Source organism: Malaclemys terrapin, chromosome 16 (genome assembly GCF_027887155.1).
Source record: "Malaclemys terrapin pileata isolate rMalTer1 chromosome 16, rMalTer1.hap1, whole genome shotgun sequence".
NCBI lineage: Eukaryota > Metazoa > Chordata > Testudines > Emydidae > Malaclemys > Malaclemys terrapin.
Window position 1 is genome coordinate 16833998 of NC_071520.1, and position 24667 is coordinate 16858664.

General features: G+C 40.3%; 2 protein-coding genes across 7 annotated transcripts in view; one reads left to right on the forward strand and one right to left on the reverse strand.

Moving 5' to 3' along the window:
* TXNRD2 (thioredoxin reductase 2) overlaps positions 1-24667 on the reverse strand; it is a 69488-nt gene that overhangs the window by 42657 nt on the left and 2164 nt on the right. For 2 of the 4 annotated variants that reach the window (XM_054006882.1, XM_054006885.1), the window contains exons 1-8: positions 9821-9920; positions 8304-8369; positions 7697-7753; positions 6983-7127; positions 6578-6652; positions 4727-4805; positions 3688-3750; positions 225-295 (exon numbers count right to left, since the gene is read on the reverse strand). In XM_054006882.1, coding sequence (XP_053862857.1) covers positions 225-295; positions 3688-3750; positions 4727-4805; positions 6578-6652; positions 6983-7127; positions 7697-7753; positions 8304-8369; positions 9821-9896 — 632 coding nt within the window. In that variant the 5' untranslated portion in view covers positions 9897-9920. Of the gene's footprint in view, positions 1-224; positions 296-3687; positions 3751-4726; positions 4806-6577; positions 6653-6982; positions 7128-7696; positions 7754-8303; positions 8370-9820; positions 9921-10001; positions 10066-24667 lie in introns of those variants that run through there. The other 2 variants (XM_054006883.1, XM_054006884.1) reach the window with 2 other exon arrangements.
* The window catches only part of COMT (catechol-O-methyltransferase), a 31531-nt gene continuing 16864 nt past the window's right edge, over positions 10001-24667 (forward strand). The window contains exon 1 of one of the 3 annotated variants that reach the window (XM_054006887.1): positions 10001-10094. Coding sequence is in view for 1 of the 3 variants with exons in the window: in XM_054006886.1 (XP_053862861.1) it covers positions 17458-17463 (6 nt within the window). In the remaining 2 variants the exon portion in view is untranslated. Of the gene's footprint in view, positions 10095-16822; positions 16930-17270; positions 17464-24667 lie in introns of those variants that run through there. The other 2 variants (XM_054006888.1, XM_054006886.1) reach the window with 2 other exon arrangements.

A 24667-nucleotide genomic window follows, 5' to 3' on the forward strand; every position in this document is an offset into this window, starting at 1 on the left:
GCTTTTCAAAGGTGTTTCTTGTGCAAAACATTCCTGTGGTAGGCACAGAAATAAAGCCACAAAATAGCTTTACAAAATTAGGTATAGCAGTATTCAGGAAAAAAAATTCAGAGGTGAAACAGAATGAGAGTGAAAGCTAGAATGCAAAAGCAGTATTTAGACCATTATTGTGCCTTACTGTAGCAAGGTAAGAATTCAAGTAACAGCGTATATTAAAGTCTTACGTTTTTCCAGGAGATTCTTTCAACCAGAATATATCATCACTTGTAATTCCATATTCCAATGCACCTGCAATCTATGAATAAAATGTATAGATCATTTTGGAGCTGATAGAACACAAAGAAATAAATGAAAAATTGAACTTGAGCAGTACAAGACACTATACTGTTTCCATTAGCTCAATTTCTGATTTTCTGCAAAATAAAAACCACAAAGCTAAAGAACTACGTAGAGGTGCTAATACACATTTTAGAATTTTACTGCATTTGTACATGCCCAGTGGTTTGAAAAGAACCCAAGAGACCCATCATATATTGAACACCCCTGAAATTCCCATTGCTTCTGTGTGGAATCAACCCTATGTTCTCCATTGCGTGCGGTGACTTTTTAGAATGTTTAGGCTCTGATCTATAGTATTGGTCACCCACAGAAGTGCCAATGTTATCTATAGATAAGGTAGCTGCAGTCGGCTCTTGTACTTTTCTACATTTACTATTGGAACAGTGGTTAACATAGATTGAAATAGAAGGGGGAACTCTCATCACAGCAGCCGAGAAATCGAGTGAGTGCTGCTTACCCAAACCAAGCACAAGAGGGGCAGTTTTCTTCTTCTTTTGTCAAAGGAGTGGGAGCTGTGGTGTGCCTCTCCCCCCCCCTTTACTTTAACACACGTGCAGGAAAAACCCTGAATGCTTCAACGAGTAATATTAAGAATAATTTATTTAAGGCAACTAGAAAGTTTTTAGGTGTGATCCAGAAGCTGAAGTTCTATCCAAATCAGGACTGTAAAGCTGGGACTCTGAATTTTTCTATTCTAGACTATGTAGGTTTTTATACCATGCTCAACAACACAGTATGAGTGCCTTCCTGTAGTGCATTAAGCCACATGACTATACGCTTGTCACCTGTTTGTTCTCTCATCCTCTCCCCAGAGGAAGAAGCATGCGCAATGGAGTTGATGGTTTTGGTAATGTGGTGCTTTTTTTGTTTTTAAATATAAATATATCGATTGCTCCGTGTTTATGTTAGAGAAGACAAGGTTGAAGAAATGTGCCCTGCACTTGGAGCAGAAGGTGGTGAGGTCTGTGATGGCCCTAATTCCTGGGGGAGTTCATATCACAGTCTTGGACCACCCCTGGAGAGGGTTCTGTCTCCCACACAGACAAGCTTTACTGTTTTTGTGGAGAGTTCCATTGTGCCAGAGGAGCATAGTTGCTGATCACAGTCTTCGTCCTGAAGCTTTAGATGATCTTTTACATATCCTGGGCCCAAGCCATGGAATACTTTGAAGATAAGGACTGAGACTTTGAACTTAATTCCAAATTCTATGGAAGGCTAGCGTAGAGAGTGAAGGACAGATCTGATATGTTCACGGTAGGACACACCCTGGAGTGTACTGCACTAGTTGGAGTTTCTGAAGTGCTGAAGCTTTTCATACTCCGGTATATCACCTTGCGGTTATCCAGCTGAGAGGTGAAGAAGGCATGAATAACTCAGGCCAGGTCTTTGTCTGCCAGGATGGGATGGGAGTTTCCTAGCCAAGTGGAAATGGTAGAAAGCATTACTTGTAGATGCTGCTATGTGATAGCTCAGCATCAGCAAGGAATCCAAGAGTATTCCTAGACTACAAACTGAACTGCCCAATTAGGGGGTGTGCATCTTCAACCAACAGAGACTGCACCTGGTCTGCAAGCTCTTCAAAATACTTTTCTCTGTCCACAAGCATCACCTCTGTCTTGCTTCAGCCAACTGTTCTTCATCCAAGAGCTGAGCTCATTCAAGCACTGGGCCATCGTGTGATATGCTTGTTTGTGGTGATGGATAAATAGATCTGTAGATTATCTGCATATTGCTGGAACATGAATCCATGTCACCTGAACACTTCACCTAGAGGTTATAAGTAGGTGTTGAAAAGGAACAGACAGAGAATTGATTCTAGTGGTAGAGGTGCAGTTTCCCATCACTACTCATTGGGAGCATCCTTTCAGAAATAACTATTTTAGCACGTATTATCCTAGGAGCCTGCCACCTCTCTCAGGCAAGATAGCAGATTCTGCAGCATTCAACACTGTTGACCATGAGAGAGGTACACCAGGATGAAAATGGATGACTGTTCTCTATCCATTGACAGGAGGAGATCATCCATCTGTGCCACTGAAGCAGCTGCCACTAAAACTTTGCCAATGATGTTCATCATATCAGAGCACCAAAGTCCCAGTACCCATCCATGACAAGAGAAGGAAATGGGCAGACACCTCTGACATGGCTTACTGAACGAACATAGATCATAACAACAGCAATGTCTACACAAAAGGATGTTCAATACCACCTCCACAACTCTTATGGAGAAACTCATTTTTCGTTTCTCCTTGCAAGAGCTATAACCCTTTTTAGACTTGACTATGTTATGCTTTCACCCTTATTTCACATAGGCATTACACAATAAGGGATGAGGGAATTACACCTGCAGAAAAACTTGCAGAAAGCCTATTTTTGGTTTTTATGCTGTGTCAAAGGAATTTACACTATGTGTGATATAGGTATTGCCAGCTAGTTCTGAGAGGCTTAAGGTTCAGTGAGATCAGCCTTTGGTAAACAACACAGATGGGCCTCAAGATAACTAACATGCTATGGACCCTTTACCACCAGGTCATTGGTTAGAACCTGTCCCTGGTTGATAGCAACTTAATTTGAAAAAAGACCAATGGCTTATCTGAAATGAGTTCAGACGTCTCAATTCAGTTTCCAGCGGACAGGTATTTACCTCTCAAAGTCACCATCACAATTAAAACTAATTGGCATTTTCAGGAGAGTCCAAAGAAAGTAAATCACCCTGATCCCCAGAGGTGGTCCCTCCCAATCAAGGTAAATATACACTGTCAGGACAGTGTGGGAAAGGATGCACGGCGAGTGCCCATACCTAACTGTCTGTTGTACAAGATGACAACTTCAGTTTTAAGAACTGTTAGTCTGGCACCTTTCACCAGCACTAAGAACACTTTTTAAAAGAAAGCTGGACCTGCCTATTGCTCTCCGACTTCAGATGCATGGCCCTGAGACATCTCATAAAACCGGACTACATGGCATGGAATCTCTTGTGTAGCCCCTTGGAAGATCACACAAGCCACATGGTACTTTTACCTGTTCTGCTGTCTTAGAAGGTTAAGGGTTTAAACTGTGCAAAGCTATACTCATAGCAGGAGGCTTTTAGACTCAAGGACATTCAGGATGGTGAAATAGGGTAACAGGTTATGGTCTGATTAAAAAAGGGGTCATATTTTAATTTTTGCTGGAAAGCTCACGTATTATGTTAAAGGCAACAGTTCCAGCTCACACACTCACAGAAGTTAATCATGTGTATCTTTGTCTGTGCATTTATGTCCTTTGGTAAGTCCTCCAAACATTTAGTGTGAGCTACAGCAGAAAAAGTAAAGCTATTGGAGATGTCACATGGGAGACGTGACTTACATGTGCAGGATATTTTGGCCTCCCTCCAGTGGCAATGACTATGTTTTCTGCAGTAATGACAGTCTGCAAATAAATACACAAAGTTAGGATCATCATGATCAACAACCTCTGCAAGAATCGCCGGCTTTATTCTGAGACAACCTTATTGTCTGTCATCAGCTTTTAATCACATACATATGGGTAATAAGAACTGAGAAAAATTGGTATTAAGCACATGCTATTTGTGTAAACTCGTGCACCAACCAACACTATGTTAACAAAGGTTGCATTCGTCTAAAAGTGACAAATGAGTTTGGGTACTAAAATCAAGACACCTTATAATGAGTGATTTTCAGAAAGCGCTGAGCATCTGCTCTTTGAAAGTCAGGCCTCTTTAAAGTACCTCAAATAGTCACTTCTGAAAATGTTGGCACATTTACATAATTTTATTCAAGATCTTTTGCTAACGGGGCAGAAGTGATTACCAACCATGACTCCACTCAGGTGCTTGAAGTTAAATGGCAATATATTTGCATTAAAAAAAAAAATGAATGCAATGTTTTCCCAATTTTGCAAATGGAGGAAAAGCATCTCTTAGATGACCCAGGAGACAACATAAGGAGAAAGTTTTGTCTAGTAGTTACAGCATGACAGAGTGAGGAGATCTGGGTTCTATTCAAACCTCTGCCATTGATCTTGGCTCTGCCAATACTATAGGACTTTGGCCAAGACAATTAACCTTCTTGTGCCTCAGTTTTCTCATCTGTAAAGTGGAAATAATAATACAAGCTAACTCAATGTTGGGAGTGGGGTTTATTATGTTCAATTATCAATGTATTAATGTTTATTTAAGCACTTTGAGATCCTTGGATGGAGAGAACTTTACAATTGCAAAGCCCTATTAATTTCCATGTGCAGGAGGTTCTGGTTTGATAATTGAAAACTAAATTTGCAAAATAAAACCTAGACCCCAGTATATTTGACAGCTAACAACAGACTTGGGGCTAGAGTTTCTGAAGTTCAACCAGATGCTGCTATAACAACCAGCCACGTAGCTCACCTCTTTACCTGCATTTGTCAAACCACGGACTGTGTGTGCATCCATCAAACTGCCTGTGAGGTTGAAATACTTCACTTTTCTGTTTAAAAAAATTACACCTACTTAGTGAACAAAAATCCAAACAATCAGCTAGCCCACTCTTTCAAGAGCATCAGACCTAAAGTGACAAAGAGGCAGTCAATAGCAGCAAAACAGGAAAGTAAATCCAAGGGGAGCATCAGCATTTCATAGATCTATTTGTGGCTTCACCACTGACTTATCATGTGACCTTAGGCAGGTCACTTAAGTAAACTATGGCACAAAAGTTATCTATACGACGGGAATAACACCTATTGTAAAAGATGCTGCAAGATTCAATGCTTAAAAAAAACCCACTGACCTCCTAGATGACAGTTACCAAATAAGGGCACAGTATTACTATTTCTCTATAGTGCATACTTAGGAACATTAGCTTTGTGACTCCCTCTGAAGTTAGCTATGCACCTCCTAAGTTACCCATTAACTTCATCTTCACCACAAAGGAAACATTGCCAAATGATCTAGACAACCTTGAGAAGGCCTGAGGGCTGAAAAGTTGGGGATAGTGTTTTTGTCTGTTCATTAAATGTTAACTATGCATTCATTTCTCTAGTTCAGCAATGTTATTTACAGGCTCACTGGTGTTGTGTGAAAATTCTCTCACAGGAACCTCAGATCTAGTCTATGTTATATTAATGTAAATCCTCCTGCACACCAGAGAGAAGTTTTTCTGGTCCTGAAGAACCATCCCATTCACCCACACTCATCCTTAAAGTTACTGCAGTGCCCCTTCCAGAAGAGGCTGGGCACAGTTCCTTCCAAAGCTTATCAATATTACTTTGAGTCATCCCAGCAGAAAGATTTCTATTCGCATCCCTAACTTAAGCTCTGTGGCACTCCAAAACTAAATCTCTGGGATGACAAAACTTCACAGGACAGCTTTTGTCTAACAGTCACTCCTAATCACTTTGCACATAAGTAGGGCCCTACCAAATTCACGGCCATGAAAAACGCATCACGGACCATGAAATCTGGTCTCCAACCGTGAAATCTGGTCTTTTGTGTGCTTTAAACCTATACTATACAGATTTCATGGGGGGAGACCAGCGTTTCTCAAATTGGGGGTCCTGACACAAAAGGGAGTCGCAGGGGGGTTGCAAGGTTATTTTAGGGGGGCAGCAGTATTGCCACCCTTACTTCTGCGCTGCCTTCAGAGCTGGGTGGCTGGAAAGCAGCGGCTGATGGCCAGGCACCCAGGTCTGAAGGCGGCACCTTCCCAGTCGAAGCGCAGAAGTAAGGGTGGCAGTACCATACCATGCCATCCTTACTTCTGCGTTGCTGCTGGTGGTGGCTCTGCCTTCAGAGCTGGGCTCCCAGCCAGCAGCCGCCGCTCTCCAGCTGCCCAGCTCTGAAGGCAGCGCCACCACCAGCAGCAGTGCAGAAGTAAGGGGAGCAGTACCGCAACCCTCTGCAATAACCTTGTGACACCCCCTACCCCTCTACAATTCCTTTTTGGGTCAGGACCCCTACAATTACACGAAATTTAAGATTTAAATAGCTGAAATAATGAAATTTACAATTTTAAAAATCCTATGACTGTGAAATTGACCAAAATGGACCGTGAATTTGGTAATGCCCCACACATAAGAAGGAAAAAGTGGCAAAATTTTTCACTCATTTAGCTGACATTAACAAACAGATCAATAGTCTTTGCTGGAGAGTTTCAGCACTTGCAAAAATGCAGGAAATGCCAAAGCTGAAACAGCAGTTCAACAAAGAGGAGAAAAGCTGCTTGATTATATGAGGGAAGATAAAATGTAGAGTTTCATTTACTTGTCCTGTAGCTGCACTCTGTGTCCCCAGTTCAAGGATTTGACATAATTTTGAACGGCTTCAGCCATCACAGACCTATCAAGAAACAGGACACCAAGTGTTAAATCATCATATTACAGATTGTGAAAATGCAACTCAAAGACTGACGCACAGGTAATTGATGGAAGTTAAGAATATTTTTGTAATATAAATGACATTAGAACAAAGTGTTAAATCAAAACACACACACAATATCTTCCTTGTAAAACTAGCTAGCCTGATTTTTTTCCAAAGAGTGGCCAAAGAATAGTCCAAGTGAAATTCAATTCTGTTGCTGTCTCAGAGTGAGGAGCAGTGGGGAAAATTTTGGTACTTTTATTACACATCTACAGGAAACACAAAATGCATAGGTACAATATTCTTTACCAGTCATGGTGAACAGGGTGGGATATATTCCAGCCATAATGTTGGGCATCTTTAAGAGCACTCCCTAAAAGAGCTGCTTGATGCATAAGCTTTTTAGGAATGCAGCCAACGTTCACACAAGTGCCACCAAGTCCCCATTTGGTTCCTAAAGAGAACGTACAAAAAATCCAAACAGATAATTTTAAACTAATGCAGTTAGTTCGGAAATCACAGACGCCACTTACACAATCTGCTGCAGATGAATTTCTCACTCTGCTTACAGTATTTATGGAAGTAACTTTTTATTTTTAAGTTTAAAATTAGTACTGAAAATACACTGTTCAATGCACAAAAGATCTAAGGTAAGACAAAGTACAGCAACACCAACTATATACATTCAAATGTCTGCATTCCTACCTCCTAATTTACATAATAAACCATAGAAAAAATTCAAGAGCCACTTGATTTATAGGTAAGATAATGAACACAAGCTGAATTGTAAGTTACATTTGCTAACAGTCATCTTTTAACCGAGACAATGATTTTAAACTTTATCCAAATTCCGCTCCCACTGAAGTCAAGGGGAGTTATGCTATTGACTTCTTGAGGGCAACGATTGACTCACAGTGTACTTCTACAATGCCAACCACCGACACCACACTGGCACTAATGTGTTTAGAAACAGACCTATTTAAAACTTTTGATATAAAAAGTGATCATGGCTTACTTTCATACCTTTATGTGAAGGCTCCACATAATCAAGAACAGCCACCTTCTTTCCAAACTGAGCAGCTTCAAAACAAAAACAAGGAGAGCGAGTATATTTAGCAAAGGGGAAAACACATGAAGGAAAAAACCTCATTATAGTGCTGAAGTTTTGGAGAAAAAAATAAGGTTATTAAACATGTTAAATACAGTTAGTAAAGAGAGCAATTTCCCTGACAATTCCAACAGCTGTTTTGTGTTTCTAATTTCAGCAACTGTTCTTACTGTGTGTAAACATGCAGAAGGTATAATAAAGAGTAAAGGAAAAAAGGATACCATCTACTGAAGCATTCAGTGTAACTGAAGCCCTTATTTCACTGCTGTAGTGTGTTAAAAATCCAGATGGCAATGAAGCCAGAGTTTAAAAGATAAGGGGGGAAAAAAACATACAAGACTGTCCTGTTCCTGTCTATGAATGACTCCTTAAATATAAGTGAATTAATGATTTAAAAAAACATTCTTTGTAGGGACTGAATGCTTTAAGGAGACTAGCAGAGACAGCAATGAGATAACTAATATAGTCATTATTTAAACAAAAAATTTCACTTTTTATTATTATTTCTTTACAGCTCCAAACCTTCTTTTGCACAAGCAAGGCCTCCAGAACCTCCACCAATCACCAGAAGATCATACTCATTTTTCCCTATGAAAAAAACATAAAAAACAGAAGAAGAAATTAGAAAGATGGCAGAGGTACATTACGAGGTGTCAGGTTTGGGTTTTTTTTATTAAAATATTGTCCTATCAGTGTCCCATAACACTCTATTGTACCCACTAAAACATTCTACCCTCCAAAACAACAATGTGCTAGTGCATGAAAACCAGCAGATAAAATTAACCAGTTTGTTTTCAGAAATTAAATAAAAAACAAAAAGTAAACAAAAGAGGGAAAAGTAAATTAGATACTGTACTGACAATGTCCACCAAAAAGTGGGTTGACACAATAAGTCATAATGCCTCTACTTACTAGATCATTATAATTGGAACTCTAATGCATATTTTATTGACGAGTATAACAGGTCCTATGGCTGAAGTTTCCATGCATGCAATCTCCAAAGCAACATGTTAAAGAGTCTAATGAAACTTTGGTTGAAAAAAAGTTGTTGCAGAAGTAGACATTTTTTCTACCCCAACTATTTAATTTTTGTTCTCAAGCAAGCAGAAGCGGCAATCTAAATTACAAACTAGTGGGTTGCAACAACCAAGAGTATTTTAACAAACTCACTTTTATACAAAGGTAAAAACCAAGTGATTTCTATCAAAAACAGCCAGACCACTTGGTTTGCTAACAGCCTGATTTTTCAAGCTACCGAGGGCCATCGATTTGTAGTTAAATAAATAAGAAGCGATAGTACTCAACAACTTGCAGGATATGAGAAAACCACATTCCCAAGCTGTATCACCAGTTTCAACTTAGGGAGTTTTCTTGGTAGATGTGTACATTTCAGAATAGAGAGAGGTTGAGCCCAGAACCACTGATCTCCCTCTATAATATAATGGCACCTTAGAGACTAACACATTTATTTGAACATAAGCTTTCGTGTAGCCCACGAAAGCTTATGCTCAAATAAAAGTGTTAGTCTCTAAGGTACCACAAGTACTCCTGTTCTTTCTGTGGATACAGACTAACACGGCTGCTACTCTGAAACCTATAATATAAAGGTTGTGTTTAAAAAGTTGTTAGGTGCCTTCAGATAAGGTGTCACCGCAGGTCGGGGTATCTCAGAGCTGGAGGTGGGGGGCAGAGTCCTCCCCACCCCCGAACCCAACATTTCCAGGGCAAGGGGAGATGGCCACCTACCTGCCCCTCCCCCGCCCCCAGCAGCTTCCTAGGTAAGGGACCCCACCAAGAACCAGGAGCTCACTCCCCCTCCCCCAGGAGGGTCTCAATCACCTCCCCCAGCGGCCACTGCTGCTGCCCCCCTGTCTGAGGCCGGGTGGGGAAACCACCCCTCGTCCCCGCAGCAGCTCCCCCGACAGGGAGACCCCCTCCCGTCCCCCCTGCAGCAGCTCGCCAGGAGACAGAAGGGGGAAGCCATCCCTTGCCGCCGCTCTGGCAGAGGGTAACCGGCAAGGGGATGGGGGCCGCCGTACCTGACAGGACCCGAGCCGTACGGCAAAGCACAGGCTCCCATTGGAAGCGCTTCCGCCCCCGGCACAGCGCCGCCATGTTGTACGGCAAAAGTTACTGCTGCGCCCCCCGTCCAGGCAGGACCCCAGATGCCCGGCCTGTCCGACTCAGCGCCTGACTGAAAGGCACAGAACCGCTACTCACGTGCGCTCCTCAGGGACAGCCTGGGGCGGAGAGGGTCGGCTCGGGGCTCTGCCACTTCCCGGAGGCGGCGGCTCTGCAGGGAGGCTGCACTAGGTTAGTTGGCGGGCTGAGTGAGTCAGGCGGAGGGCAGCGCCCGGTGGGGAAGTACAGCTTTGGGGGCTGGCTGAGCAAGAGGGTAGGTGACTGTTAGGCGGCCTCGCCGTGACCCTAAGTCAGGGGAGGGACTGGGGTTCGAGTCCCTGTTCCGTCTGAGGCGCTGTGCCCTTGGTCAAGTCATTTAGCCTCTCTGTGCCCTGGGCATCAGTGTCCTAAAGCCTGTGGGTGGGGCTCAGATCCTGCATGAGCCGTCACCCCACAAACTCCATCTACCCTGCCTTTCCCATGAACCAGAGCATTTAGGTGCTGAGCTCCTCTCCTGTGTTGTGCTCACATCTTTCCCGTCTCATGCCAACTTAGTTTTAAGACATGGTTGTTGGGGGTGGGTGGGGTTGAAACAGGCCTCTGGCGACATAGGAATTTACTTTGTTTCAAGTAGCAAGTTTTTTGGAATTGGCACACCTGCCTCAGCAACCCCTCTGAAAAAGAAATGGAGGGAAGGTCTCTGCAAAAGGGGGTCAGGTTAAAAAAATAAGAGCTCGGTACTCAGTTTGAGCAAAGAAATCGTCTTAAATAAGAGCAAAACTTGTTTTGTCCAAAAGTTGACATTTGATATTCCGGGGGTGACTGGCGGCGTGAAGATTTCCTTCCTCTTTCCAGAGGTGGTAGAACTAGCGTATCGACACTACTGCAGATGAATGACTGGAATATTTACTGTAGCATTAGCACACCACCTCTTCAAGATGAGGAGGATCTATGCAACATGTGCACCCCACCTTTCCTCCCATATCATGCCCCTTGGCACAGCAGCTACACCAGTGTTACCAGGGGGCCCTCCACAGTCGCATAAGTGAAGGCTGAAGAGCCTCTAAGGAACCAATTTAGTGGTTGGTGTAGGAGCTAATCCTGATCCTACCACTGACTGACTATGCAGCCTTGGGTAGCACTTCACTATGTGCCTGCTGTTACCCAGCTGTAAATTAACAATAATTATATTGACCTTTTCACAGGGGGATTACGTAATTTAATCGTTGTTTGTAAAGTGTTCTGTGATCCTCTGATAAAAGGTGCTATAGAAATACAAACCAGACATTAATCAAGATTATGCCAGAGGGACCAGCAAACTTTTATTCATTCAAAAGTTCTTGCTATTGTCCAATTCTGTGGCATAACTGTAGACTAACATGTTACAACATGGGAATCTAGATACTTTGGTGATTCATTTGTTACAAATACCAAGGTAGATGGATCTATTCTTGGGAATTTAAGTCCTTGGCCCTGTGGTGGAGCAGCCCTTAAAAGGGACTATCTTTAGTCATTCTCTAGTGCCTCCTTAAATTAGCTCAGGAACAGCACTGATTGGCTCATGAGAAAATTGCATCCAGCCATCTTGTGCTTCAAACGTGATCAGCCCCATACAAGGCTGAGGGGTCACTGGGTGGGGGGAGAGGCAGGATGGAGGGGAATTAAAATGGGAAAAAGAAAGATTTGAGGGACTAAAAACACCACCTAGGATGGATAGAAATGCTCTGCATACATGGTACCTTTCTTGGCTCGTTGTTAATTGTTGTTTCACACACCATGAAATGAAAACTGCAACACTTTGATAAAAGGATTGAAAAGCTGTCTGATATCATGATAAACATCTGCTTGGTATATTGCTTGTTGAATGCTGGATAGGTGATGTGCACAAAACTGAAGATAAGAGTTCAATATGTCCAAAAGGTGGAGCAAGTTCTCCTTGCTGTGGATTTATCTTATTGGTTGTTTTCCATGGGAAAATGTTGCTAGACCATTACATTATTTCACTACTAGGAAAATACTTTTAAGTACTGTAGCAAGACCCTGCTGATAGCATGTCCCAGAGCTAGGAATCCTTAGTAAAAAATGCTCTGATCCTCAGCCCTGGAGAAATGTGCTCTTAGGACCATCAATAGAATTTCTTTCAGTATCAGCTGCAGAGATGGGTAATGATGTGATTGAAGAAGTTGTCCCACTGCTCCTAGTAGGATAGTTATGGCTGCTGAACAGGTATTAGAAAAGCAAACCTGAAATCACGTTCAGAAATGTCTTTTGTGCTGATAGATGAATACACACCCAAGCTGCTTTAGTATGGAGCTATGAAAGAACATACACATAGAAATCTGGGATGCAAACAAAATTCTTAAATGACACGTTATTGGACTCGGCTTCATATTTTCTGAATGTTGTCAATTGTAGCAAGACATTTAAACGTTTTACAGTTTTATACTCTGGATGGAATTTAGTTGATTTTGGGGGGAGATTTGTTCAATACATTATGAAAAAGGAATGATAATGTATGATGTTTCACAAATACTTTAAAACAAATTCATAAAGAAACCAACCCAGATATGTAACCTCCATATTTGTAAGACAATAATAGACCTGCCAAGAAGGAGACTTTCATTTGGAGATTAATTTTCAGGACAATTTTAAAAGTCTGTGCCTCTTTGTCATGACGGATTGTATGTCTGTGTTTTTCAATGAAACTTTTAACGTCTCCTTCATGGAGAGAACCAGTTTGAGATGCACACTGTGAAAAATGGTTTTGTAACTTTCTGATTGGTACGATGTTGTGTTGTTGTACTGGTGTTGGTTCCAGGATATTAGGGAGAGGTGGTGGGTGAAGTAGTTATCTTTTATTGGACCAACTTCTGACACACCGTCTTTTGAGCTCTATGTAAGCTTCTCTCTCTCACCCACTGAAGATAATCCAGTTAAAGATATCACCATGCCCATGCTGTGTCTCTGATTGGTACAACACATTATCTTGACTTTCCTGTTTGTTTTGGCTTTATTCTCCTTTTACATAACTAGTGCTTTCCAACTGTACTGGGTAGAAAGAGAAGAGGAAGAGAACAGTTGTAGTGGGTAGCTACTGTTTTTTTAAAGGGACTATGCTATTATTCTGTTTTGCAAGGGTGGTGGTGGTGGTGAATTAAAGCAATTGTATCTTACTGCAGTCATATTGAATGTCCTATGAGTGTGTGGCTAGAACTGGGTTAATTGGTTGAATTAAACAGCCTTCTATAAATGACTTACAATTGCTTTCCACATACATTGCTTTCTGTGGTCAGTTGCCAGTGTGTGGCCTGATCTTGGCATAAAGGAGGGGGTGAGGGAGAACTAGAATCTGCTGGTGACCTTGAGAAAGAGACCAAGGTAGGACATCTGATATAAGTGAAATGAATTGGATTGTCTGTGGAAGTGACTTGAACAGTAAGGCAGGAGAAGAAAACCAGAGCTGCAGTGGGACAGGAAGAACTAGTGACATCAGGACTGAGGTGACTGGTGGTCCTCCTGGCTGGTTCTTTTGAAATCAGAAAGCTTGGAATAGTTAAACCAGCTAAGTGTGTGGGAAATACCTCAGTGTGGGGGCTAGCCTGGCAAACAGGGACATCTACTCACCTAACATAGACAAAAGCTATGGAAAACTAGTCAAAATGGTTTGTATCACTTTTGCATGAGACATTTCAGTGGAAAGTCAGGTGGCAATAATTTTCAAACTCCAATTCTTTGCTTTGGGGGTTGTATAAATAGAAAATTATACTCTTTTTATAGTTGTTTTGCTTTGTGTTGGTAGAAACAGAACTTATTTTCAACTGAAAACTGTACAGTATCTTAAAATAAAAAAAATGGCCTGGATAATAGAACTCTTGCAAAAAAAAAATGGCTTGTGTAGGTTTTTAAAAGCAGAATATCCCTGAAAGATGTCTAAATCTAAATGAAAATGAATTCAAATTCTTAATCTGGGTTTCAGAGAGTGGTATAGTAATCAGATTTCACCATAAAGCTTCCGTAGATCCCAGGACATTGTTAAAATCTGGGAACTTTCCTGTATTGAAATTTTAGGATTTAATATGTAAGATCTGAAGATGCATCTAAAGGAATGGTATTTCACTCCAGAAAAATTTCCAGAGGAGGGTGGGAGACGCACACAATTACTCTCTATTCTAAACTGGGTCATAATTTAATTTCACCTGGTTTTTTTTAGGTTTAAAAGAAAGTCAGCCACTCTAATGTGTTTAAGAACCTCAACAAGGGATACTTTTGTAACCTGGGACACTTTCTTTGGCTAAAGATGTTTTCTACTGTTTTGAAATAGCTGCTTACAGCTTGTGGAAAAATAATTGTTTTATTTAGAAACCTTCCAGCAAAGTTTTTGGTTTTTTTTTTTAACTTTTTCCTTTTGGCATGTTAGCAGGGTCTTTTTTGTTGCTCAGAAGTTCATTTGTTTTTTCTCTTTATTCCTTCCTTATTTGTCATTTTATGTTTGTGGCATCTCCTCAACAGCTAATTGATTTCAAGTGAGGAAGCAGGAGCAGGTGGAGTTGTAAGCAGCAAAGTTCTTAATTTTATGCAAATAAGTCAAGTTATATTAAAAAAGGGAGGGGGAGAGAAATATATAGAAGCCTGGGAACTTAACTGCCTCTGAATGTTTACTTTCTATGACAAGTCAGTATGTTTGAACGCACGTGTTGAAACCACTCTAAATAATAACCTTTTAAAATGGAGTCAATTGGTTTGTAAAGCAAACACTGAATGGTTTTTTACTCTCACTAACTACTGTACTCCGCCTCTATTTCTCTACTAAACTTTAGAGTTTGATTTTGCCGGCCACTTTGCTTGTTTGTTAACTATTTTATGCATTAAGACATCTTCCAGGCACTTTTCTGGTACAAATGTGGCCCATTCTTACTTTCTCGAAGAACTTGTATCATGTTTCTCAGCAAAGGAAATTAATAGAAAATAGACATATAAAATAAATAAATAAAAATCCCCTTGTACTACTACAGAAGTAGAAGGCTTGAAAGAATTGACTGGAGGAAAAACATTTCATTTGATATGTAGGTGTCTGTAGTAATGTTCCAGCTCTTTCCTCCATCTCTCTTTGTTTAGGCTTTAAAAATCAGGTTTTGGCCAGGCTTATTAGGAAAAGAGAATGTGTACTGCTGTAATCTGCGTATGTGCCATCCGTTTACTAACTCATCTTCTAGTGCCGTGATTCTCAAGATATTTACCATTGTGGTATGCAGCTCTCTGTGTGTTGTGACACACACACACCCTATGGCCCTGAGGATGTCATATGGGTCATAGCTGTGTGCTGACTAAGCCAACAAGCAGCCCGCAGGCCGTGAGTTGAGAACCACTGTTCTAGTGCCTTGTCTACACAGCGAAGTTGTACATCCAACTAAACTGGTGTATTTAAAGCTATATGCAACCCCTAAGTTGGCCACAGTAGAAGTGGTATAAATGTGTTTATATTGTCATATCTGATATTGATATAGCTTAGTCCCCTTTTCTGTAATAAATCATCTTTTTACTGGTATAAGTGTGTCCATATTTAAGGGTATAATTTTTACCAGTATATTTGTACTGGTACAATCCCAAGTGACAGTTATAATGGCACAAAGTGTGGATAGAACAGGTCTCAGAGTGGAATCTCAACAAAAGGCAATGTAAAATTTTCCCAAAGCTAAAGAAATATTTTAGAGCTTATTAGGATGTTTTACTAATATAAGGATTAGATATGTATATGGCCAATACCTCACAGTTTGGGGTCAGGCAGAAGACTTTTCTTATGGGCAAGTTATTCCATAATAGCTCAGTGTTTCTTGCACCTTCCTCTGAAGCAGATGGTATTGATCACTGTCAAAGATAGGGGGCTAAACTAATTGAACCTCTGCTCTGATTCAGCGTTGCAGATTCTATGCTTTTACATATGCAATGGAACACGTCAAGAACAGAAGGGGTCACAAGTTGTCTTGCCTCATACGACATCACAGATTATCTTGATGCTTACAGTAGGGGATGATCAGTAAGATCAGTGTGTGGCATCAGTTCTTGTTTGACTGAGCTGTGCAGTCTGAAAGCCTGAACAGTTAGAAACTCTTCTCACCATAAATAAGGGGAAATATATTCCCCTTTAAGATAATCAACAGTGCCAACTGTAGTTATTCCTGCAGGCATGGACCATCTTGCCTTTAGAAGAGACTGTAAACCAGATTTAGTGCTGGTGTCAATGTTAAGAAATCTTTAATAGTAGACTCACGTTTAATTTTGTAATTTTTTCAGATGCAAATAGAGAATTATTGCAGGTGAAATGAGTTCATCATTGCTTTTTACTGGTTCTCTTTGGCATCTGGAATATAGGAAAAGATTTATTAAGCTGAAGCTCTAACACATGGAGTGAGGCTTTTAAAGTTATTCTGTATCAAAATAACATATTGTTGTTTGTTGTGCTATGTGCCAAAGTATTCATTTACTTTTTGCTTAAAGAGGTACAAAACCACCCCTGACCTCCCACCGTTCCTTATTCATTTCATCCACTTGCTCTTATCTTTTTTTTTCTTCTCCTTAAGCTCTGTGAATTAGCCCCAGTCTAGTTCATAGACCTTCATTTGCTGCGTTGTCATCTACCATAAACCCTTTCTTTGTCCCTCCACACCATTTGGCCACTGTTGGGGTGAGAGGGTTCTTCTCTGCAGCCCTTTTAGAGCAGTTTCCATGATAGCATTATAGAAATTTGCTCACTCCTACTCTTGCTAAGCTTCCCAGAGAGGATAAAGGGGAAGAAAAGATCCACAGTGAAGTCTATTTATAGCTATATGCTGAAATGGCTTTTGTTTCTTTTCTTCTGCTATCTGAGTGAGTTGCAGTTCAACTATCTTCAGTATCCCTGCTGTGAAAGGGACAGACATGCTTTGGATTTTATTTTAGAGCATGACCTCAGTCTTCTATTCAGCTCGAAAGAAGAAGTTTGTTAGAATGTGGCTCTTCTGATCTATGTCTTGCAGAATTCTTTCTAAACGTAAGCTTTGAATGTTGTCATATTTGATTTTCTGTAATGCACTGATCACTTCACCCTCATTTTCCTCATGGTGTTAACGCAATTTATTATATGAAAGTCCCCAGCAGCACTACAGTATATGGATGTGCCTGGGGCTTGTATCTCCCATTTATACGTTGGTTATAATGTGATAAGTCTTAACTGGAAAAAAAATATGGGCCATATTCATCCCTGGTGTAACTCCACTGAGCACAGTGGACTAACCTACACTGTGGATGAATTTGGCTCATGCCTGACTACCAGCATTCACTGTGCAGTAACTAAGTAACAAGAACAGTGTCATTAGAAGGTAGAGCCAACATTGTGCAAGGAAGAATGGGGGAAAAGGACACGTCTCCTTTTAGAATCTCTGTATACCAGAACATGTAAGCTGTGCCGGTGATATGATCAAAGGAGACAGACTACTGCAGGCTCTTGGACTCGTATCCTGTAAAATCCATATCACTACAGCACAGGAAAAGATCAGAAGGAACAGCTTCTGTTCTGTGCATGAAGGTACATGGTTATATTTTCCTATTTTTTTAGACGTGATATCTGATATACTATGTTTCAGAGTAACAGCCGTGTTAGTCTGTATCCGCAAAAAGAAGAACAGGAGTACTTGTGGCACCTTAGAGACTAACAAATTTATTAGAGCATAAGCTTTCGTGGACTACAGCCCAGATGCATCCGAAGAAGTGGGCTGTAGTCCACGAAAGCTTATGCTCTAATAAATTTGTTAGTCTCTAAGGTGCCACAAGTACTCTTGATATACTATGCTCTCTTAGAGGCTGCCGCTATTTCAGATGGCGCTGGGTAGGAGGAGGAAGTTTTTGTCAGGTTTCTGACTGCCAGGCACTTTAGTGATGCTAATTTGTGGGCAGAAACAAGTCTTCAAAGAAGAGTAGGACATATTATATGTAATGCTTTCATATTGTATTGTCCACCACAACAGTTGAAAGAGCAAGAGGAGATAATCCTGATTAGGTTGAAAATGTTAATGATGGATAACTCTGGCATTAGAATTACGTTTCAAGAAAAAGCTGAACATGAGTCAAGCTCTTATGTTCAGTGATTCAGTGATATTTGCAATGATGAATTAGTGGCTCTGATAAATGTGTCTCTGTAGCTATACCCTGGTTTGCATTTTGATTAGGGAGCTCTGCCACAAAATGCCTTTCTTCCCTCTGACAAGGAACTGCAACTGGCCGTGTTGCTGCTCACGGGTATCTGCTTGTTGCCCCTGGTGGTTATCTTCCCTTAATGGGACATTGTAAAAAATCAAAACCCATCTTTCCTTACCAGGCTTACTAACAACACTTCTGATTATTAAAGCTATATCATGTTTAATATCAAATTTTCTTCAAAATTTCTGCATTTTAGGTTTGCTTTTTGCACTTGCTCAGTCAAAGACTACGATAACAGACTGCTTAACTTTGATTTCTAGTTTTCATGCACTAGCGCACTGCTGCAGTATTTAGAGTATACCACAACAACCATCTGGTTGATGGCTTTTGTCTGCATCCCCAGAAGCGTGCTGGTCATATTGAGCACTAACACCGTCAGCAATATGAGTGTGGTCATTCAGGTTTATTCAGTATTTTCTGTTTCATGTTCAGCAACCTATGGCCAGAGATCTAGTTTTACCTTTTCATTGTTGGTCCGACACCCAGCTGCTGTTGTCTGTCAGACATTCTATCAGAGTCCATGTTAGGGTAAACATGGTTCATTCAACAGCCCAGCAGGTCATGTGTTTGACCTGCACTGTCTAGCTGTGCCTGCTGATAGCTCAAAACAGTAGCACAAAATTGTAAACAATTATGAAACAGAAATAAGGACACTTTAGAATTTAATTGTTTATAATTGTTTTAATTATTTCTAATTCTAAACAATTAGAAAAATGATATCCCAGTAAAGCTATTGCTATTCAGGGCATACTATAATAGATAATTCTTATATTTAAAAAGCATATTTTTAAACAACAAACTAAAGCCCTAAGACTACAATGTGATCCCTATGTGCGGACCTTACACCTACGTGGATTGGATTGCTGGATGGGTGAGAATGATCAACCACAGACAATCAGAATCTGTTTTTATAGAGCACATGGCCACTACATAGCTTTTTTAGGACAGTGAGTGCAGAAGAATATAGTAAAGCCAATCGAAACTACAGGGAGTTTTAGGAGGGCAGAATATAATTATCTTAATTGAAATCTGTCCAGTGCAATGGAGATAAACACTCCTCTGCAGCCTAATTAATGGGGATTCTAATCCATAAAAGGCATTAATTATTTTTCTGTCCTCTTCCTGTCATCCAGAAAAATGAGAAGAAACCTATCTTTTTGTTTCTACTGAACCTGGAAAAAGGCAGAATAAAAGACAAAAGAAACAGATTCTTAAAACCCCTAAATCAGCAGAATTTTGCATTTATTGAAGATTGACATTTATGTAGTCACGGTAACCAAACTGAATTATAATACTAGGAAAGTATGAGGAGCCAGAGATTTAGATTTTAAGTGAGGAAATCCTCAGTGGAAAAAGGTGAAAAGGTCCTAACTTGATAACAAGATGTTGATGGAAAAACTAATTACAGTTGTACTTTTTTGTACTTAACCAAAGCGAACAAAGCCAAGAAAGTGTAATCTGGACATCTGATTTCTTCATATTTAGCAATACGCTGGCTTTCTGACAATAAAAGATTAAAAAACACCTTGTTTGACTTTCAGCCTTATTGTTAAATCTGTCAGAAAACGAAAGAGTAAAAATATTCTTTCTATTTTAAAATACCAGATTGAGGGTTGTTTTTATTTGGTTGGGGGTTTTTTCCTTTACTTTTTTTTTTTTTTTTTTTAAATTTTGTGATTTGCTGTGGCAGTCTTTGGCAATCTTATCTTTGGCAGAGACTTACCTGGATGTTCTAGCCAAACTCCTTTGCTGGTCTCGCTCCATGAAAAAGACTAAAAATAAGCACCCACTGAATGCCATAGAAAGAGAGGTGGTTTTAGTCAGCTTAGTGTAGGACAGGGAAGCAAGAATTTGAATTTTAATCCTGGCTTTGACACAGATTCTCTCTGTCCTTTGGAAAAGTAATTAACCCAGATTTTAAAAGTATGTGCAAAAGCATGCAAGTGCTTGTGCACGTGAACAAAATGCAGATGTAAAATGCTGGCCACATGAGCCAGACTTGCAAACACGTGCATATCCTCGACTTTCACTAATGCAACAGGTGTTTCACTGCACAATTTGGGCATGAGCTTTTAAAAATTTCAAACAATCTCTCTGAATCTGTTTCACCACCTGAAAGACTGGAATACTACTACTTACCTACCTCACAGGGGTGAGAGGAGGGTTAATCAGTTAATGTGCAGGGCCTTTCGAAGAAAAACACTATGTAATTGCTTAGCATTATTACATTTTCCTCTGATGGATGCTGGCTATTAGCAGCAGTCTTTCTGCAATGAGTTCAGGCTCCATTGTCCCTGGGCACTCTTCTATTGTAGTCTGTTCATCAATACCATCAGGCCAGTGGAGCGATTCTTTTGTGAACGAAGGTTGAATGGTATAAATTTACCAAGCATTCTCCATTCACACCAGGTTATCTGAGCTAATAAAAATCTCTAGATTGGATTATAACCCCCCCTGTATTGTAACACTACAGTACCAACTAGCCACTCAGACTCATAATAAACTCAGAACAACCAACCAAGCAATTGGCAGTTAGATTAAATGTATGAAAGATGATAGTAAAATTGGATGAAATATCATCTTCCCACAAAGGGATGATTTATCAGTGGGACAAAATCGATTAAGGGAAGCATTTGAAGCACTGTTTGTATCCACATTTTCACCAGTTATTCATAACATCAAGAATATTAATGTGTCACCTTGGTGTTTGCTATCAAGGTGTCCCAAAATGGATCTCTTTAGTAAATATAGATAAAAACACTTTGTCTTTCTTGGGTGCCATCTGTCCAAAACATATCAGTGTACCTTCCAGACCTGAGTTAATTTAGCTTCACAATTCCATATTCTGTGAATTAGAAAGGTAGCATTTTACTCATAGCATAATGGAGGCCCCCAGCAGTTAAGTGACTTGCCCAAGGTCACACAGGTAATCTGCTGCTAAAATGAGAATAAAATCTAGGTCCTCCTGAAGGACCACGAGACCATCTCTCATGGAAGACAGCAGCCTAAGGACACATGATGCCTTTGCATTATAGGCAGTTTTGTGAGTATTTCCAGATAGGACTACAGCAAAGCTGTGTAGTTTTATCTTGGATAAATTGATGATAAACTAGGATTCATTTTGTATTTTTTTTAAATAAACATTAACAGAGAACAGACATTTATTTCCAAGTATTTTTTCATTATCAACTAATTTCTGCAACAGCAGGAGATGAGGACATAATTATTCAAAATGTTATCACTACAGAACTCAACCTTCCTAAGATTTAAATAATCCTATTTTAATCTAATTTAATCATTAAATTTTTAATGTTTCATTATTAAGCATAATTAAATCCTGAGTTTCTTGTGCCAAAGCCACTAAGGCACACACTTGTATGAGCCTCAAAAAATATTTGTAAAACAAGTTGTTTACTTTTCTTCTTAGCAAATTTCAGTTTGCAGCAAATGGAGATCCTTTTTGCGGGTGAAACGGGAAACAGATGATTACAAGTATTCACCACTTTACATCAAATCCCCCCATACCTTTCCATGATACATTTATTATGAAGCATAGAAATTTGACAACTTTAAAAACGAATCTCATCATTTCTAGTTACCAATCAGTTTTGTATCTCAAAGAACTCTAGGTGCACAACATATGTTAACTGATGCAGTCTGATGGGAGAAACACCCCTAGAAAACTGGTAAATAATATTAATAAAAGGCACCTTGATTAAGGTAGTAAGAGTCACCTGTACTTGAGTAAAATCACGGTTAGGATGAATTGTTTTGACTGCACCTTATACATGCAGCTATTTCTGTGTTAAAATGTATGCAATCCCAGAGGCCTTTTTGCTTTTTTTATGAAAACAATTGATCATATGGTTTATTCAGTTAATCCCAAACACAGCATTTACTCTTCTTTAAAACTATAATTGTGTTACTGGATTTGCATTGTAAAAGAGCACAATAAAGGTCTAGATGAAAAATTGACTTGCATTACCAAATCAGGGTGTGATCTCATCAGATCTTTCAAACTGAGCAGGGTCAGGTGCTTAAGGAAAACCCAGGTGCTGCAGAAAGTATAGTAAATGATTTAGTGCCTAAACCAGCACTGACTAAATGTCACAGTGTGGTTGAAGGGTGCACTGTATGTGTGGAGGTGCCATTTTGAGGATAAGAGAAATTGATGACATTGTCATTAAATGTTCCATGGTACTTTTCCTATGAGTGTGTTACCCTGATGTCCTTGCCCAATATGAAACTTAACAACAAATTGCCTCTAGTCTACATACCGCCATCATTCTCAAATCAGGGAAGGTGTTCACTGCCTGTGTGGAGTGTGAATGAGTAATTCTAATCAATTTCCACCTTTCACCCTAGAAATGGCTGCACTTCAGTGTTTGGCGAAGTATTCTTTATACTTCGTAAATCCATTGGCAGGGTTGGGGAAGTGCTAATGAATGCTTCTGGTACAAGATCATTATAAAGCCAAATGGTGTCAGATCTTCACTATTACTTCTTTTGTTTTAATACTTTGTATTGTCTCAACACCTTCTTTATTTATTGTGGCGTTTCCAAATATCATAACTGAACAGGCTGGAAGCATTTACCTGTAATACCCTACCTGGCTAGCAGATGCTGATCCTTCTGTAACAAGGATAAGTGGGTGTGGACTGAGCAATCATGAGGGAGGAACTCTAGGCAGGGCCGGCTCCAGGCACCAGCCCACCAAGCTTGTGCTTGGGGCAGCACCTGGAGGGGGGCAGCGCGGCGCTCCGGCCCCCGGGGAGAGCGGGGCCACGTCCGGGCTCGCCGCCCTCCCCCCGGCCGCCGGGAGGAGAGCGGAGCCCTCCCCCCGGGGCGGCTGGCGGCTTTTTTGCCTGGGGCGGCAAAAAAGCCAGAGCCGGCCCTGACTCTAGGAGTAGCTAAACCTGGGGAGAAAGGTTAATCTGACCTTTATTCTAGTGTAGTTTGAAAAGCCAAACTCAAAAAGAAAGGGCCACGTTTGCACTTTATATACTCTGTGAACTGTGTTTGTCAAGCAGATTGGGAAAAACATCTGCTCTCACACACCAAAACTGTAAACATTAACCAGTGGGGCCAAACCTTTGCTTTATGAAGGTTTGGGCACAAAAATGAAATGGAACCTATGTGGTAAAATCTGATGAGAAACTAAAGTAATTTATGTATACTCTCAGATTACATGCAGAAGAGACAGACAATATATTGTAAATTTGGGGATACACAAGATAAATCATATGAATGAAAGGATATGATATACTCCATGTAAAAGGATGAGTTATTTATACAGTATAATCTAAACAAGCAAGATTCTGCATCTATACCATAACATATGAAGAAAGATTATCAGTTCTCTGACATGCTGGGACATTTAATATCTGGTATCCTTGAATAATCTGCTTTCCTGAATGTGGATTTGGTGACAAAACTGGTTCATCATTTTAGACTATGATATCCCTCCAGTGTTGTGGGGTTTGTTTGTTTGTTTAATTCCCTTGCTAACATTTTATATATTGTCTGTTATTGTTTGTCTTCTCTGTTTAGATTTTAAGTTCTTTAGTCAGGGACCATATCTTCCAAATATGTTTCTAACTCAGAGGCTGTCATGCAGGGATTTCAAACTCAGATCACCATGAGGGCCACATTGGCCCGAAGGCCGCACCACTGAAACCTTTTCACACAATGATACAAAAGTATAGTCCAAAATGAAAAAAAGACGAGTAATATAGTATGCTATTAAAAGTCAGTGTATTAACTTTTTAAAAACTGTAATGTGAAAAGTCAGTGCTAATTTTGACATCCTTTCATTTTTGGCCACTTAGCTGACAGCGTTTTGCATCAACCAGAGCATCAATATTAGGTTTGATATCCTGAGACTAAACCAATCTGTGTTGCTTGCAAATTGCACCACATTCCATACAAAAACTACCCTAAGAGAATGTTAAGACTGCACAGTTAAGCACACGTGCCAAAATTAGGGTTGCGCACACAACTTTTTCTCTGCCCCTTTGAGACTGTGTTATCATGTAATCTTTTAATTACAGGGTCACGTACTGTTTCTCATATAATATATACCTTTTTTTCTACACCCTTAAATTGTATAGCATCTTAGTGATTTTTCTACTGACTTTTATTGCATTATCACAGTAGCCCAATATACGCTTACTAGCAAAGGATTTCCCACTTAGCCACTCAAATTTATGGTAAGCAGGAGTGAGGGTGGTGATGAATGTGTGTTGTGATGGGAAGCTGTGTTGATTTGTGCCTGGGTTGTGTTGTGCTGGGAGATTTTGGTTGATTTGTGTTGGTGGCAAATAAGGGGTTTGTGCTGGGGTGAGGGGCTATCAGCATTTGGGCTTGCTGGTTGTGTTGTTGTTGTGTAGGTGGTTGTGCTGATATTTGAGGTGGCAGCTAGGCACCATGGGGTGGCAGTCGGGCCAAGTAATCCACCTTCAAAATTGGTTGGTTACAGACTGCAAAACCCCCACTCCACCCCTTCAATAATGTCCTGCCCCTTCCCCGCCCCC